The sequence below is a fragment of the Macrobrachium rosenbergii genome, chromosome 39 (genome assembly GCF_040412425.1).
Source record: "Macrobrachium rosenbergii isolate ZJJX-2024 chromosome 39, ASM4041242v1, whole genome shotgun sequence".
Taxonomy (NCBI): Eukaryota; Metazoa; Arthropoda; class Malacostraca; order Decapoda; family Palaemonidae; genus Macrobrachium; species Macrobrachium rosenbergii.
Window position 1 is genome coordinate 802,335 of NC_089779.1, and position 18,014 is coordinate 820,348.

At 40.4% G+C, this 18,014-nt stretch overlaps 1 protein-coding gene and 1 long non-coding RNA gene across 2 annotated transcripts in view; one reads left to right on the top strand and one right to left on the bottom strand.

The window, feature by feature from the left end:
• The window catches only part of LOC136825627 (uncharacterized), a 315,565-nt gene that overhangs the window by 272,339 nt on the left and 25,212 nt on the right, over nt 1-18,014 (bottom strand). The gene's annotated exons all lie outside the window — the stretch shown is intronic.
• Nucleotides 11,256-18,014, top strand: part of LOC136825625 (sodium-dependent phosphate transport protein 2B-like) — a 37,015-nt gene continuing 30,256 nt past the window's right edge. Inside the window, exon 1 of the mRNA XM_067082219.1 lies at nt 11,256-12,172. Within this exon, the coding sequence (XP_066938320.1) occupies nt 12,110-12,172 (63 nt within the window). The 5' untranslated portion in view covers nt 11,256-12,109. The remainder of the gene's footprint in view (nt 12,173-18,014) is intronic.

An 18,014-nucleotide genomic window follows, 5' to 3' on the forward strand; every position in this document is an offset into this window, starting at 1 on the left:
TTATTTTCAATCCCAAACCTATTCACGATTAACACACTCTGACCAGCACCTCATTAGGAAAACCAAAAGAGATTTATTTTTCTGCGTTACAGCCTGGGAAAAAGGCTGAACATAACTTGGTCAAGTTTCTCCTGCAAGAGAGTATTAAAACTATAGCAATGAGACACTAATTGTAAGAGAATTCCCGAGCTGGAAAAAGTGCTTCCAGGGTGGAAGCCTTATTATCTCTGAAATGCCGGAGCTCATTTTCAATTCTTTTTGCCTAATTCCATCAAAACAAAAGAGGAGGAACCTCAAGAATGCAATACGTAGGCAAATGAAGTCGAGCCCGGTTTTAGGTTAAAACGTCCTTTCCTAGAAGAGTATGACATTTCGCATCACGCTGAGTTTTCTGTTATCAAACAGGACTGGGTAATGGTTGTCTTACATTATAATGAAACATCCAGTTTTATGGATATTCTTATCATACTTAGAGCAACAAGTTCACTTGCTTTACATATGAGGTAACGCCGTTTTCATTACCCTGTGACAGCTTTCAAACCGACATTTATTCCTTCTCATTTCTTCCCGCATCGAGAGTTACCACTGGTATAAGGACCCATGTTCCCGTTTGGCCACACGCTGCGGTTTCATCAAGAGACCGACTTCGATGAGTTTTTATTACGACGTTAATCTAAGACACTAATTAACACCAAACTTACCCATTTGCCCGGCACAACTTTGGGGGATTGGTTCCACTGACAGTTTCAACATTCTAGAAACAAACCCAGGTTTTCTTATTATCTGCCTTTATTCGTTATCACCAGAATTAGACCAGTCTAATGACAAGAAACAATTGTTTGCCCATCTCAAATCAACACTAGACTGTCCCGTAACACGAGAGACCCAATTCATCTTCATCATAAAGCCGTCTTCACGTGACTCCGTACCTCAAAAAGGAACCCCGATAAGAGATCCTAATTACAGATAGCACGGGAGGAAAATATATGGTCTGTGTAATTAAACCATAAACGAAGGATAATAAACGCGTTTTTTTTTTTTTATCTCGAGCCCGACTGTATCTTAATCTTTTTAGCAGCAAGCTGTTTGTTCTACCAATACACACACATACATACACATACACACACACCATGGGTCAAAATAATAGAAGTTTAATGTGATGTTTGTATAATTACAACATACGAAAACTTTCGTTCCCTACGATCCAGCTAGACCACCACCTGCTGATGAATACGAAAGAAGTTTATGTTAAAGCCGGGAAATCAGAATGTTGGACGTCCGAGTATATACATTAAAACTGGAAAAACGAAAATATGTAATTCTGTGATTATGGAAAACGCCGCAATGCTGTCACAGCTTCCGAATGTATGGAAGAAATTCGTTTCTCGTCTTTTTTCCAATCGCTTTCCTTCAAGTTTTCCAGTCTTACTGCTTAATAAAATTACGAGATATTTGAGGCTAATTTGTTAAAACGCTTCCTACCATTCATTTCATTCCTACTTTTGGAAGATTTGTTTCTCTGCTAAGGAAAGATCCGGGACCGTGTTCTTATGAAATATATGCGTCTTCAGATCAGTCGTGACATTTGACAGATCGATTGATAGAACCGTTAACTGCAAAACTGCACCGCAAAAACATTCCATGTGTCTACACTTGAACACAACCTCAATGTCACTTACTATATATTCTCTGATTTGACGAGGTCACAATATTTAGCTTTCCATCATTTATCTGTTTCATTTATGCGTTTATCTTTATTTATATCGTATTTTACACTACGCCGGGTTTTTCTGCTCTTTCACCTACTGGCATTCAAATCTTGGACTACTTTTTATGAAAATAAGGACATGAATACTATTTCTATTAACTCCGTGAAAATGAACAAGGTTTACTTGCCACTCAATCCCAGTAAAATATTTGTTTGACACAGACTGTGACAGAATGTCGTGGAAAATTTTATTTCACAAGGATCCTCACAAATATAAGCAAGGGAATTAAGAGGTCCCAAACAGCTTTTGCAACTACAAATCCTTTCCGTTCGTGTAGGTTGCCGAACACTCGACAATTATGAGGCATAAAAACACTTTCGCAAATACAGATCCCTTACGGTTTCGGTAGTATTCGGGACGACGCTGCAAAGAAATAAGATCCTAGCTGACTAAAATATTAGGCACTTGTGTCAAAGCAAGAGCATTCATAACTGACTGTGTTGCTACAGACATCCTGATTCTTGAACGATCGCTTCGCCGGATTCAGCCTACCAACTGAAGGCGAATGATCCAAATTGGTCCAACGGTTTCCCCCCCACCACAGAGGGTCACTTGACTCTCCCAGAGCAAAAACCATTTTCGCTGTCGTCTTCCTACATGTGAAAACGTATGCTCATTCTAGGATAGCAGTAGTATCAAGGGGAATTCCGCCCACGTCTGTGCTATATCAAAAACTTGGAAGGAAATACGAAGAGCCCACGTGCACGGGTATCGTAGAAAATGACGGCAGGCCAAGGGCATCGGTGAAATTTCAGTCATTATCGGTGGGGAAACATTAATGCATTGAAGAGGAAATGCCCGAGTCAACTGAGATCCCTGCCGACCACGTTTACGCAACTGAAGACTGAAGCAACGGTCACCTTTAACAAACAAACAAACCTTAGAAAAGACACAAGTTTGGACTTTCTCGTCTCCCTGGTCTTGTGATGATTTAAATATTTATTGTTCCGGTGAAAAACTATGGACTGTTTGTTATGACTATCGGAACTAAAACTATGCTTAACATTGTTTCTGAATATACGGAAGTCGCTTCCTCAAAGGCAAGACTAATTTTGTTTTGCTTAATAATAACAAACGCAAAACAGCTCCTACCACAAGAAAAAACAATAAAGTATTCCCTGACCCAATACAAATTAAAGCACTAGAACAGAGGCTTCGAAACCTATGTTGATCAAAGAGAAGAGCACAGAGAGAGAGAGAGAGAGAGAGAGAGAGAGACATCCAGAGAGCGGTCACCTCTCTCTACCTTAACATGGAAAAGTCATTTCGAGTTCCAAGGTCTTGGTTGGGTACAGAGTACGCCAACACCGGCATGTGGCCAGTTGTGAATGGCTTCGAAGTTCCCCATGTAGACTGCTATTAGTTTTATTCGTTACCTGGTTACCTACAGTACTTACTCCTAGAATGAGGAATATAAGGCCATTCAAAAGAATACACGCAGATACACACACAGAAATACATGCATATACACTTCAAAATTAGGGAACGCCCACCTTCAGCGTCCACTGACCATGTGTATCAAGCAATCACTTGTTGACTGCAAGACCGCAACTCATTAACTATCAACAGCAACATTGGACGGCAGGTTTTATAAAGTAGCATTATAATTGAAGCGTTGATTTCACGTACAACTTCCTCTATTACGGACTATTCGTACAAGCAAGGATAATCTAATAATGCAAACAGCCATCTGCAGTTCTTATCATCAGATCCGAGTACAAATATTATTGAAATAATAATAATAATAATAATAATAATAATAATAATAATAATAATAATAAACAAAGCCACTTACCGCTCCTTCCTCCACTCCGTTCATCCTTCCTCATTTTTCCACTTTTAATTCAAAACATGCCTCCTCTATCAATACTCCCTGCTTCACATTCCACTGAAGATCTACTAACGATAGCAGTTCATCTTTTGTTTTTCTACCGAGACAAGTGAGCAACTAGACTCTTCCCCTGGGCAAACTCTCTTCTAAAATTAGACCAGCCAACAGGTTGTTAACAGCTTAAACGCGAAACGTCCTCGTAAGGAATTTGGGAACCTTCATCGGTTTTATCTTTAGTTTTAAAACCATTTCTGAACTTCACTGTATTCCTTTATCAAATAAATAAATAAATATATATATATATATATATATATATATATATATATATATATATATATATATATATAAAACATGGTTTATTGGATATCACTCAAGTAAGCATTCCTGTTTTAATCACGCGTTCACATATCAGTGTAATCCTCAAAATGCGTAGAATCAATTGTCAAACCATGATAAGCTGTTTGAGAGGACATTTCTTCGGAATTTTTGGTGATGTCCATTTCTTGACTGTTACAGTACGCCAAACGAGTCTCCTCGATGTCTCAGACAGCGATCGCACAAAACAGTTTTAACTGGAATTTTTAAAAAAGTCCTCCGACTGAGCTTCAACCGAGATTACCTAACCTTTTGATATACAACCCACATTCGCCACACACATCATTTCTACGTTTTTCTTCAGGATGAACTTAGCGTTCCGAAAATGTCAGCTGAAACTGAAGCGACTGGCAAAAACTCTAACACTGCAGAGTGATGGAAAGTTAGTAATCTCTCCAGTAACTCGTTAAGGTACCTGTTGAGAGCAAATGAAGGGCGTCGTGCGTGTCTATGCACGAATGAAATTGCTTCCAGTTCAATGAGCATCTTATTGAGGGTATTCGAAGTGACGTGGTGCCACTTCTCTCCCCAACCACGACAAACTAAGAGAGCAGTTATGTTGAAGGAGCCAATACTTCATGTAACCAGTCTTTGAAAACTTCAATGGAACTTCATTAAGTAGAAAGGTTAACTTCACAAAAAAGCAGCAAAATAATTGAATGACAAAGCCAGTCATTCTGTGAAAATGCACAATAATTTCAAAACCATCAGCTCCCTTGCAATGGTTTTTTTAAGTCTTTTTTTTTTTTAGAGCAATAACAGCCATCTTGTAGGATACAATCACAAATCAATCACCATAAACAGGAGTCTTCTACAATCACCATATTCGTTTAACTTTAATTTAGTTGTTCTATATTATTTTTAAGGAAAAGACTAAGTCCTCTCTGACGAATAACAAAGACAATATCACAAAGAAAAAACTGATGTACCCACCAAGTTCAAAAGCTCCTGTTTTTCGTACTGAAAGCTGCAATGACTCGAATTTCGCCGCTCTTTAAAGTGCCATAAATTCCTATGAGAAGGACTAGTCAAAGACATCTCAGCCGAGATCGGGCATTATGGACATAATATGGGTATAAAACTGCTCTTTGACATGCCCTCTAAGATGGTGCAAATACGACATAATGTACGCCATTTTGAAATCCACGCAAGGTTAAATTCCCAAGTCTTCTTGGGTACTTTACTTACAGTCTGCAAATAAAATTCATGGTGTGTGCTCGAGAGAGAGAGAGAGAGAGAGAGAGAGAGAGAGAGAGAGAGAGAGAGAGAGAGAGAGAGAGAGAGAGAGAGAGAGAGAGATTTCACAAGTATCCATCTACCTTGGACCTTTGACAAAACTGCTCAAAGTGCCGATACTGAGGCTCTCTTTTCACAAAGGTAAACCACCATCGGACGACATCGCGTCGGCCACCTTTCATAAACTTATTTTTGCAGGAGAACTTCTGCCATGTACTTTAAAGTTTGCCGCTTATTCTGAAACTGAGCCAAGAATCTGTTCACGCAAATGCTCTCGTCAGGGTAGCTGACTTTGCTTCTGGTCGTCGGAAGCAACACCCACTTGTCACGCAGCAATTCAATCAAAATGCTACATATTTAGGAATAATATGAGTTATTCAAACTTGTTAATCTCAATCGTTCAAGTTACGGGCTGCTGTGTGAGCCACAGCCCATGCCAGCGCCAACACTAACTTAATCTAAAACAAAAATCTCATTAAAATTTTACATTAAAACTATAGTCATCCGTCAGATTATTAGTTTAGTTGTTATTCGTTTCACAAACAAATTGTTCAGCGCCGTTCTGACCATGACGATATCTTACATAGAGAAACGTGAAAGGCGTAAACGCAATGACGATCGGTGTACAATTTTTTCTCCATGAGGGTGTCATCACATAATTCAGGATCCAAAAAATTATATTTTATCATGAAGAAGGTTTTCATCATGACCGCAGTCATTATCGCTCTTAATAACCATATAAATTCTTATCGAGCAATCCGAAAGGCCATGACCCAAAACAGAACTCTCCCACTAAATAAAATACTTAAAAGAATAAACTTACAACACTATAAATCTGCTGAGGTAACAATAAAATACAGTCTCAACAACATATAGAAATACAATATTCTGGAGTACTACATGTGTGTATCTACTATCAAAGTGTTACCATTGGGAATCTTGACAGATGTATGTCAGCAATAAGGTTTAATTTTGTCGAGACTTCCGCCGACCGATTAGAAAATTCGAAAATAAATTCCTAGACTCTAGCTGCTCATAAGTGTATGATAAGTGATAACATTATGACAGCGATGAGAAACCAATGATTATATGGGTGAAATGAGGCCTCCCGACACAACGGTTACTTGAGTTTACAAATGCGACAAGAAGCATTTTTAAGATTGCAAGGCTAGCGGCGGTTTGGAATTAGGCCAGTTACTGCGTACTCGCGTCATTATTGCCATCATAACTGTATTTACTTTGTTGTAAATTAATAAATAATCCTAAACAATCAATTACACTACACTCTGACAGCTTAATCTTTCTCTTGGTATCAGGATGGTGACGTCAACACAAATGTTAAGCAGACACTTGTGCCTGGCCTACTTCAGCAAAAGCATATTCAGAGTTTGCTCTATAAAAATAATCGCAGGAGAGCTGTTAATCAGCTGATTAAACTAAGGTATACTTAACTTTTTGTGTTTGTTTGTTTATGGAGAAAATTGCTATTTGTTGTGCACTCGGCGCAATCCAGTTTTCTGTACAGCTTATAATGCTGTATGAAACTCTCACCCACGGCCCATGAAACTTTCAGCCACACTCCGGTGGTGGCCTACGTTGTTGGCACCTATAACGGTGCCACACGCACGATCATGGCTAACTTTAACCTTGATTAAAATAAAAACTACTGAGGCTATTGGGCTGCAATCTGGCAGGTTTGATGATTGGAGGGTGGGTGATCAACATACCAATTTGCAGCCCTCTAGCCTCAGTAGTCTTTAAGATCTGAGGCACCCTCAGGTGGGCACAAGAAAAGTGGCGCTGCAATGACGAAGGTCCTCGATGCCGTACCTCCCGGCGCGAAACTCCCTTCGGAACAGTTAACACAAAATTCGGGTAAATAATACTTCGTCTTACCTGTAGAGTCGATTCAATTGCTGTCGCATATAAATATCAAGGTAAATACATAGCTCTCTCTCTCTCTCTCTCTCTCTCTCTCTCTCTCTCTCTCTCTCTCTCTCTCTCTCTCTCTCTCTCTCTCGTTCTAATTTCTAATACATTTGCATAAGCAAGTAAAGAAGTCTGGTTTAAACACCAAGTTTAAAAGTTAAGTATACCTCAGTTTTACCAGAGCACTGAGCTGATCAACAAAACTACTTACATTGCGAGTATCAGAAAATGTCACAATATTAGAGGGAGACGGCTGGGTTCTCTATTCCCGAGTTCCACAAGGGCCTACACCAGGAAACCAAGAAAAGACAGGGTTGTCGGTATTGCAAAAGTGTCAGGGAAAAAAAGGCATTGATATTCAAAGCAAAAGAACGTGCAGGATAAAAGGTGAATGATGCAATGTAAGGCGGACCGACGTGCGGATACGAACTCGCTGTAACTGGATTTTTTTTTTTTTTAACACAAAGTCTCATCCTTGATGCAAAAGCAGAGGATAAATGCGGCAATGGGAGCTTCCTGGTTCTCGTTCTGACGAGAGAGTACTTGGAAAAACACGGTAGCCTCCTACCGTCTGAGCAATTCCCAAAATTACAACAGGTACCGAATGTCAAGGAATAGACATCACAGGTACCACGTGTTAATGCATATGGACCACGCACTGTAAAGCTGGAGTAACTGGGTCACAACAATATCTGCAAAAGCGAGGTACTTCATCCACTTTTCAAATAATGGAAGAGTATAAAACAATCAATACCTAGAAGTCTAAAAGATTTCAGTTCAAACTATCAATTTACTTCCAAGAAACAAAGAAACGAACCAACTCCCAGGTGTCCATGTTAAAACTAGGACAATAAGTAATGTTATACACTGGAGAAAAAGAAAATGATTACATCTGGCGCATGACTCAACACCCACATTTAAATGCTAAAAAATGAACTATGATAATACAAAAAAAAAAAAACTAATCTTCTGAAGAAAAAACTAGTAGCCATTTGCAAGAGTGAGATCGGACTTGCGATGAGGCCAAATCAAACAATCAATCACCTCCAATAAAGAAAATCAAAACAACTTACAGAGAGAGAGAGAGAGAGAGAGAGAGAGAGAGAGAGAGAGAGAGAGAGAGAGAAGCAAAATACCAACAATACCAGTAACAAGTGTTCAAAAAACAGTAACATCTATTAGCAATGAGCAAAACAAGTTTGAGCAACAATTAAACACAACCAAATCATCAGAAGAGCATATCCACGGCGATTAATATCACTGCGTGAAATGAGAGAGAAGATGGAAATGGTGAGAGTTCATCAGTGAGCACCTTTACAATTTAGAAATTACTCATTCCAAGAGCGTGCACTTGCACGCCACCGAACGCACACGCACGCACACGCACACACCTGCAAGTGGAAGTGAGCAAAGGTGTGGATGCGGTGCCCAGCTAGGTGAGGTCGTCAGGGGAGGAGGGATGGCTTGCGGGGAGGGGAGGAAGGATGGCTTGGGGGGAAGGGTTGGGTGCCAGTGCCTGGTGAGTAACGCCAGAGGTTTCATCAGGGAAGAGAGCCACGCAACACTCTTCATTAGGTCATGCATCCCTGGCATAACTGAAGCAATCAAACCTTCCTGTTAACTGTTCTTGAGACATTTTAGATAGGTCTCTTTGATGCTTGCCATGGCGTTCTTAGGACTGAGTGGGTTTGCTTATATATATATATTTATATATATATATATATATATATATATATATATATATATATATATATATATATATATATATATATATATATATATATATGTGTGTGTGTGTGTGTGTGTGTGTGTGTGAGAGGAGAGAGAGAGAGAGAGAGAGAGAGAGAGAGAGAGAGAGAGAGAGAGAGAGAGAATCTTCACGAGATGGCTATCAGCGACTCTCCCATACGGAGCAAGGTTGGGAGGCTTGGGTAATTGGTCGCAGTTAAATCAGTGATTATGACTCATTTCTTGTGACTGTTAAGGGCTTCAGGAATTACTTTACGATTTCCCATGAAAATGACCTGTATTTAACTGCAACATTACGATTTCCCATGAAAATGACCTGTATTTAACTGCAACCTTACTTTACGATTTCCCATGAAAATGACCTGCATTTAACTGCAACCTTACTTTACGATTTCCCATGAAAATGACCTGCATTTAACTGCAACCTTACCTTACGATTTCCCATGAAAATGACCTGCATTTAACTGCAACCTTACTTTACGATTTCCCATGAAAATGACCTGTATTTAACTGCAACCTAACTTGAATTACGAATAAAAGATTAAAAGTTCAACTACTGTTAAATACTCTACGGTATTATTCTATTTCCCAGCTCCTTCTTTAAAAGCTTGAATTTCAAGTCAATGGCCCCTGTGAGCTTGTTCCGTATGGATAGGTTTCAACTTCTGATGATATTATTATCATACATTTTAAAAATAATATCAGCTTTCCCAAATGCTTCTTCAAGGTCAGTGCGAACTGACCTCATATGTTTCTTCAGGTTCACTAGAAATTCATTTCTCGCTCTGATGCGCTTCGGATTCCACAATAAGCTGTAGGTCCCGTTGCTACGTAATCAATTGGTTCTCAGCCACGTAAAATAAGTCTAATCCACAAGATTCTTGTGTATAACTTGTTTACTGGTAAATATTTACATATTACTTTGATCTCGAGCACTTTCAGGTCCTAACTGTGACCCTTTTCAGAGATGAGGTAGTCAGGCTGGTTCAAGAAGATTGCCGGGCCTTGAACCAGCTTGACTACCTCATCTCTTGAAAAAGGGTCACAGTTAGGACCTGAAAGTGCTCGAGATCAAAGTAATATGTAAATATTTACCAGTAAACAAGTTATACACAAGAATCTTGTGGGTTTCTCTTTCCATCTTCAGCAGAAAACTGAAAGAAGTTTTTGTTTGGTTCATAAGTCTAATCCTTCGCGCCAGCCCTAGGAGAGCTGTTAATCAGCTCAGTGGCCTGGTAAAACTAAGGTAGACTCAACTATAAGTCAGTGCGCGTCACTTACTTCGCTGTCATTCAGACCTCATTTCAACTCATCGCTGGTTGTTGAAGGTTATAATGTTAGCTTTAACATGGCAGGTGCTAAACCCGCTGTCATCCACCCTATTTCCACAACCCCACGATAATACATACATACATATATAATACACACCCCAAAATGATACTTTCCTTATAAATACAAAATTCTTTCGCTACTGAATGTTGCCGTCAGAACATGCCTTAGGAGAAAGTCTTCTGAAATTGAAGCGCGACCTTGATTTCATTTTTATCAGTTTAAACAGTGTATATTTAAATAACATTATATATATACATATACATATACTTTATAGATGTATCATTTTCTCCCAACGTGTTCTCGTGTGTAGAAAAGTAGCAAAGAATTTCACAGAAGCATTCAGAAAGTTGTGTCGACTCCTATTCGTGTCAATAACGTCGACTCACAAACGGTAAGAAAAAAAAAAGTCAGTCTCCGTCAGAAGACTGAAAAGTCTCCTGAGACGTGTGAAGGATTTCCCGCTGCTTTCAACAAATTTCCAAATAAGACGTTAACCTCTGGGACAATAAAATACATCTCTCGTAACATCCTCTCGCGATAGTACCATAGTACGACCACGTCCGTTTGTGTGTGGATATATCTGGTTTTGTTTACTGTCTAATCAAAATGTTGAACGTGGTGATAATTTTTTCGTCACTGAAAATTGTGATTCTGATAAAGTGTTTGCTCATATTCTCTCTCTCTCTCTCTCTTATGTATATAATACATATATATGTGTATACATGCATATACATGTATATATATGCATATATATACACAGTATATACACACGTACAGTATATCTATGAATGTATGTGTATGGATGGATAGACGTATGGGTAGGTTCACGACAATATGCGGGAATACGTCTACAACAGTAACCTGAATGTCCAAAGACGCAGTGAACCATAATCCTCTTCGTTGGTAATAAAAAAAAATTACATAACAACCATCCGCATCGATATGGTCTTGAGAGAAACAACAACGCCGTACGCTTGCAAAATCCTTTAGCATTATGCTTTCCGGTGCGTCACATTCTCGGCGCTGAAATCGGAGTCGTTTGTGGCGCACGCTGCCCTGAACTTCCATTCTCAGGGCCAAGGAAGCTGTCTGCCTCCCTCACTCCGTGTCTACCTTCTTTCGTCTCGCTTGTATCAGTCTTCGGGAGCAGCACGTGATCAAGTGAATGAGGAAAGCTAAGAAAAATCGAATTGTTTTCTTTTCGTCATGAGGACAATGAAAAATTAGACCGACGTGCATTTCCGTTTAAATAGATCGCTGTCATTCACTTCGCCTGTACTATTCGAGAAGTCTCGTGGTTTTTTTTTTTCTAAGCACAGCAAGAGGCTCCGTCGACATGTCTTATTCCTGCCGAAGACTGTCGTAAAGTGAGGGCCACTTACAAAAGGCCGGTCAGCTGAGTTACCAGGTGAGATATCCCAAGAGAGGGATCATAGGGATGCTACTAAGCCACCAACCACTCTGCTTCGGGGGCCTCCCATTGGCTGACATTCTGTGACGATTGCAGTGACGTCAAACTGATATGTCCGATACCTATCAAATGAATCACATCTCATTTTCCTTTTCCTTTTAACCCATCAGCCTCTGGGTCACCGACTATCACGACAAAATAAACTTGTGTGACAATTCCTTCGCTACGTGGATTAGGCCGACGTAAAACGGGAGGCGGGGCCACGTCCAGAGGGGAGGAGCGCCAGAGGTCGACCGGATAAAAATCGTCTGAAGGTGAGCCAGCGCTGCAGTTCTCGCAGAACTTTGGATAAGTGTGCTTGTGTCGTGGATTCGATTTACACTCACTCCATCTGGTGATTCCTTTGGCAGAGGAGCGGGTCCACATAGGAACTCTTGTTCCAGGCACGACAGAAGTAACTTTCAGGCGCTTCGTTGAATGGGAGACCTCAACGCCATGGTGGCCCATAATCAGAGTCCTCCAGCCTACACCGTTGGTCAGGTAGTTAATGCAAATTATTTTAGTGCAAGTGCGTGTAAGGAGTCTTTTTCGTTCAAGTGTGTGTATCAGTGTACGCCTTTGTTACGATGCTGATTGAGAAAACAATTTTACTATCGTTTACAGGAAAAAAGTGCGCACCTACTAAACTTACAAATGCATTCTATGGAAACACCTTACCAGGCCCACCACTGCCTAAGACCGTGACCAGACCTATACTAAGGAACGCCAAAACCACAAAATCAAAATGCGAGTGTTAAGAGATAATCGATTTCATGCGTTAAGTTCTCTGCAAAGCTTAGGTTTTTAACATTCCGTGTGTCGAACATAGGCCTATTCTACAGCTATGCAACATCACAACCACAATATCATGAGTTCCATTACTTAATGATAGTGGAATTAACTAGACTTAGAGAACTTTGCGCCGATACTGAAACCGTTCAGTCAAGAAGAAAAGTAAAATCGTGTTTGGTGGGACACTTTTTTTTATTTTTTTTTAATAACGTGTTTTAAGGAATGATAGGCAAAATAGGGAATACTGCAGGATAATTGCGCAACGTCGTTCTGCTATATATGCACGATGTCACGGTGGGGGGGGGGGGGGAACCGGCCAGGTCAGGGCACGTTACGTTAGGGGAAGGTTAGGTTAGAATGCATCCCTGCTGAAACGCGTCTTTTGGCTTGCTTTTGAACAGCCCGCGACCGGCGAAAATAAGTGCGCAACGCTTCTGCACTTACAGAGGGAAACAGAATAGTACCAACTTAGAAGAACTAATTGCTAGACCGTTAGCAATTCATAAGCCAAGCTACGTAAGATCACAGAAACTGAGTTTGTTCCGTGGGTTGAAGAAAGATGGGTACTTAAATTTACAATTTCTGGTACGAGTGAAGGAGCTAGACTAATAAACTAATAGATATTTTAGACTTAAAAGGGGAAAATCAAGCAGCGTGAATCGATACATATGACCCTCGTTTGTAGATCATCTCAGCAAGAAACAAATTATTATGAATTATAATCGTAAAATACAAAATAATCTACTCTCAAACAATTTCTATACATACGTGTGTTCGCAGGCGCACATCTAGAGAGCAATGTAATCATAGAACACCTGTCCCAAACGTGCGTGCCTTACAGTGGTAAACAAACATGTACGTTGAGCACCTGGTAGAACACGCGTTCCGAATGATTCATTCGTCTAATCAAGTTTATAGGAGGCCACATAGATACATCCGGCACTTCGATCAAAAACAGCGGCGTTCTGAAAATCATTCTGCTTAATTTACATAACTAGATCTGCGTCTCTCTCTCTCTCTCTCTCTCTCTCTCTCTCTCTCTCTCTCTCTCTCTCTCTCTCTCTCTTATATATATATATACGATAAGACAATTACATTTTGCTGTCAAGCTTTTCAAATATGCCAACTTTCTGAACTAGTCTGATGTAATCCTTGATAACAGGTATTTTAATTAAGTGAAGCTTTCGAGGTCATCCCTTGTCAACGATTTCACTAGTTTATAAATAAAAGGTCACCAGTCGTGGCTAAAGGTCACCGAATTCCAACTGAGGAAAGAATCTAATGCCGAGTGTCGTGTTTTTATCACTACCTAGTCTAGTGTTCCTTTGGTCGATTCAAAGAATTCAAGAGTAAATCATTTAAAATTGCGTCCAGTCGTATAATTCAATAAGTGCCAATGTATTCTGTAGAATACCATGATGTACAGTACACAACACAACTGCATTCTTTCGAACTTGCATTCTTTCGAACTTGGACTCCATGCACGAACGATCTTCCTTTAGTGTAACGAGTGACACCCGTCAAAAGAGACGAGCATCGCCATTGGCTCGATGGCGTTACTTTCAGACCAAATCGAAACTTATGTACTTCCTGGCTCCCGTCGATCAACAATATTTGAAAGTCCTGCGCTCTAGTTTCCGGAAGTGGAAAAGAATAGATGTAGGTGTTGTCAAGGATAAAGGGGAGGGCGGGAGGAAGGATAGTTCGCGGAAGGAGGGAGGAAAAGTAATGGGAGTTTTACGAGGCAAGTAGACGCATATGCGGCTCTTCAGTAACGCCTGCCTGGAAGGATTAATTGGATCCAGTTTATGTTATTTCTAGTGATAATGCCAGAGAGCAGAGACGAGCATGGTGCTCATTTTGTCCGCAAGTGAGGGAGGGGTAGTGGTTGGTATATTTCCGGGCTTCAGCTTGTTCATTTCCGGGGGCCTCAATTTTACTGTCAATGGCGTCATTTTTCGTACAGTTTGTATATTTACATGTTTACGAGCTTTAGATCTTGAATACTTGATGCTGTGGGGATACATATTACGGTGCTTGAGCGTGCGTACTCAATTATTAAGTAAGTAAGTAAAAAATTCAAAATACAAACGGCCACTTTAAAGGTTAAAATGTGCCATATAAACGTAAATACTCTTGCGGTGGTTGCATATTTCGTTTCGACGGTACTTTTGGCTTTTTCTCCTTCTGTTACAAAACATACAATATATAATATATATATGTGTATATATATACACATACATACATACACACACCCAACCACAATGCATGTGAACCAAAGTATCGGTATTAGCCTAACGATTGGAGAAAAAATTGACGTGAGAAGCCCATCCACCGTGTACATCAACTTGCCTCGTGTCAGCACAGGCTCTTGCTCCTAATACAGCCCATGACGTCATCCGTTACCCAAAGAGACAACACGATGTGGGGTTTGGGAAACTGCGGTTGCAGTGTTAAACTTCTACTCCTTTCCCCTTACCTTAACTCCAATCCTCCCCCCACCCCTCCTTAACTCAACAGTCAATATCTATTTACTTCAATTTTTTCTCATTCATGTGCGTAAATTAAGCCAGAGTCTAGATTCCTAAGTTTGGAAGATTTAACTCGTACTTTCGTGGAGCAAAAGACCTGTCCCTTCAAATCTGTTATATCTACATCGTATTCCTTATCTGTTATATCTACATCGTATTCCTCATCACGCTCAGCCACAACAGCAACTTCCAACCAAGTTATTGTTATGCCTAGGCAGTGCCTCCTTTGTTCTTCTCGCAGTTATAAAAAGGGCCATTCACTGGTGTCATAAATAAATCGTGTCATGACAAACGTTTAGGGAACCGGAATAATCGTAAAAGAACGATATACCCAGAGCGTTCACTCGGCACAACAATAGGCCTAGCATTTTCATGATACTCATAACCCTAAAACTACCTAGTAATGAAGATTGCGTCTAAAATATGAAGAAATCCAATTTAATTGTCTAGTACTTCAAAGCTAAATTCCCATTAGATATTACTGTACAAAGCTCAGTTTAAATAACATGCATGAAAGGCATACGAAAGGTTTCTTCTAATATATCACTATGATTTTAACAAGAGTGCCCAGTTTTTAACATGGTTCTCTTGCATATTATTACTGATTACCGAGGCAAACGCGTTCTGTTCTGTGACAGCGGCCAACGTTAGGCTATAAACTTGTATACATTTCTTGTCTCGACAGCGTCGAGCGCACCTGCGCTCAACCGGAATGATCCGGTTTGCCCTCCCGGTGTCCCCATCCCTTTGATGATAATGGCGACGAGCATTTGATTTTAAATATCTGCAAGAACTGAACGCGTTTTGCTGCGCAAGCGCCATGCTTCCTCATTATGCATTGAAATTCTTGCTTCATTTCATAACCTTTCTATTTTTTTTCTCTTCCTTTTACATCAGTTTCTACTTGAAATGAGTTTTTTCTTAGACCTTATGCTTTGTTATGTACTTGTGTGTGTGTGTGTGTGTGTGTGTAACAAACAGAGAGAGAGAGAGAGAGAGAGAGAGAGAGAGAGAGAAATCCTTGATAACAAGGTAGGCCTATGAGCATCCAGTTGGCCTTAAGCAGTTTTCTCCAATACTCCCACCAAGGAATCTAACCGCCTTGACTACCACACTCCCCCCCGCCACCAACCCTCTCATCCCCCACCACCGCTGCCTCGTTTTACTGAAAGTCAGGGTCAGAGATTCCAGATGTCAAGGCCACGTAGGGTTCCTACTCCTTTCTTCCCATCCCTCCTCGTTAGTTCATGCCCGTACTTAGCATTTCACGATCTACTGGATAATCCCTGGGTGGGAGGGAGCACACACAAGTGTTGTTGGAAAGCCTTCTTCCTTTCAATGATTGTGAGTTGCGAAAGTGGTCAGTCGGTGAAGGTGGCGTTCAAATTCTACGCCTCCTCACCCAAAGCAGATAATGAATGATTCCAGATTTGGCTTGTACCACGCTGGAAAAGAATACAAAGGAAGGCTTCATCTTTCTTTTATTCGTGTGTTCGTCTAATTCGTCTAATACACACGACTACTCTCTCCATTGCTGTCTTTCACTAACGTCCTATAGAAGGCACGCCCTCAAATTCAAGCTCACCTACCGAAAGGGCTTCCAATTAATTCTTTCAGTATTTCATGAACAGTTTTTCTGTGATAATAACAATATACCCCCCTAGACCTAACACTGCAGAGAGAGAGAGAGAGAGAGAGAGAGAGACTATGACGGCCATACAGACTCCATGAAGTCTTTCCCGAGAGCTAGTTTTTGCGAACAGTTCAAAACCGGGTTGTTGGGAGTTACGCGGTGGAAGAATACATTCCACAGGCATGGAGATGGGAGGAACCGGATAAAAGTATATAAATATTCGCTTATCCGCAACTGTCTCAAATAGGAGAAGATTGCTGAGAAAAAATTAAAGACGAAAATGTTCACTCACAAAAGAAAAGAGCACGGGCTCTTCCAAAGAAAAACAACAGAGGTTAAATGAACAATAAAATTATGACATCTTCTGAAGAGAAGCTGGCAACTGCTGAAGTGAACTGCTACAAATTATCCAAATCTAAAAAAAAGTCTGCATATCCGTTTTAAGAAGAGTACCTCCGCATAATGTCGGCAACAAACAAGAAGTTCTTATCCTCTGGGGACATCCAGGAAAATCCAGAAAGAAAATGAGTGGGTTCTGAGGTTTATGGATAAGGGTGAATTGCGTAATTATATTAACCATTAAGTCTGATTAGCTTTCTGCGTTGGCATCAAAGCTGCTGCTGCTGTGTTCGCTAATTACGAGGGAATTTATCCGATTCAGCAGTCAAGAGGTTAAACGTGATTGCTGTCATGATTTTCTAGCACCACCGTCTATTTGGAGAAACTGCTTTATGGTGAAAACATTTTTAACAAAAAAGGGGGTGGGGCGTGTTTAGGCGAAGGAACAAAACTGAAGTAGACGCTAACAGCTCTTGCACAATGTGCGACCAGTGAATTCTGTTGCTACGGAGAGGAATGAATTTACGCATGCGCATTTCTTGGGCGCTAAAACACACACACACACACACACACACATGTATATATAGAGTGTGTGTGTGAAGTTTCCAACCTGCCCGTGACCCACCACAGCCAACTAACTACAAACTGTAATTCGCTCCTCAGGTTAATGGAATAAAAAAAAAACGGAATTATAAAGAAAAGGGCCTGAATCGTTTCCCGTACCTAGGCACGTGCATTAGACATAAAGCTACGACAGATTTATCTCAATCACCCGTTAAGTTACATCCCTATGGGAAATCTCCAAGACGACAAGCTCACACCTAGACAACGCGTTGACAACACTCCTTCCAAATGCGTCACTATTAGTGTACTAAAACACTAACAAGAGAGAGAGAGAGAGAGAGAGAGAGAGAGAGAGAGAGAGAGAGAGAGAGAGGCTATATCCTTCGATATAACCAGATGAGAGAACAATGACCACATGACGACCTTATTAACTAGCTAATAAAATTTTAATTCCTAAAAGATATCGCCTATATATATGTGTGTA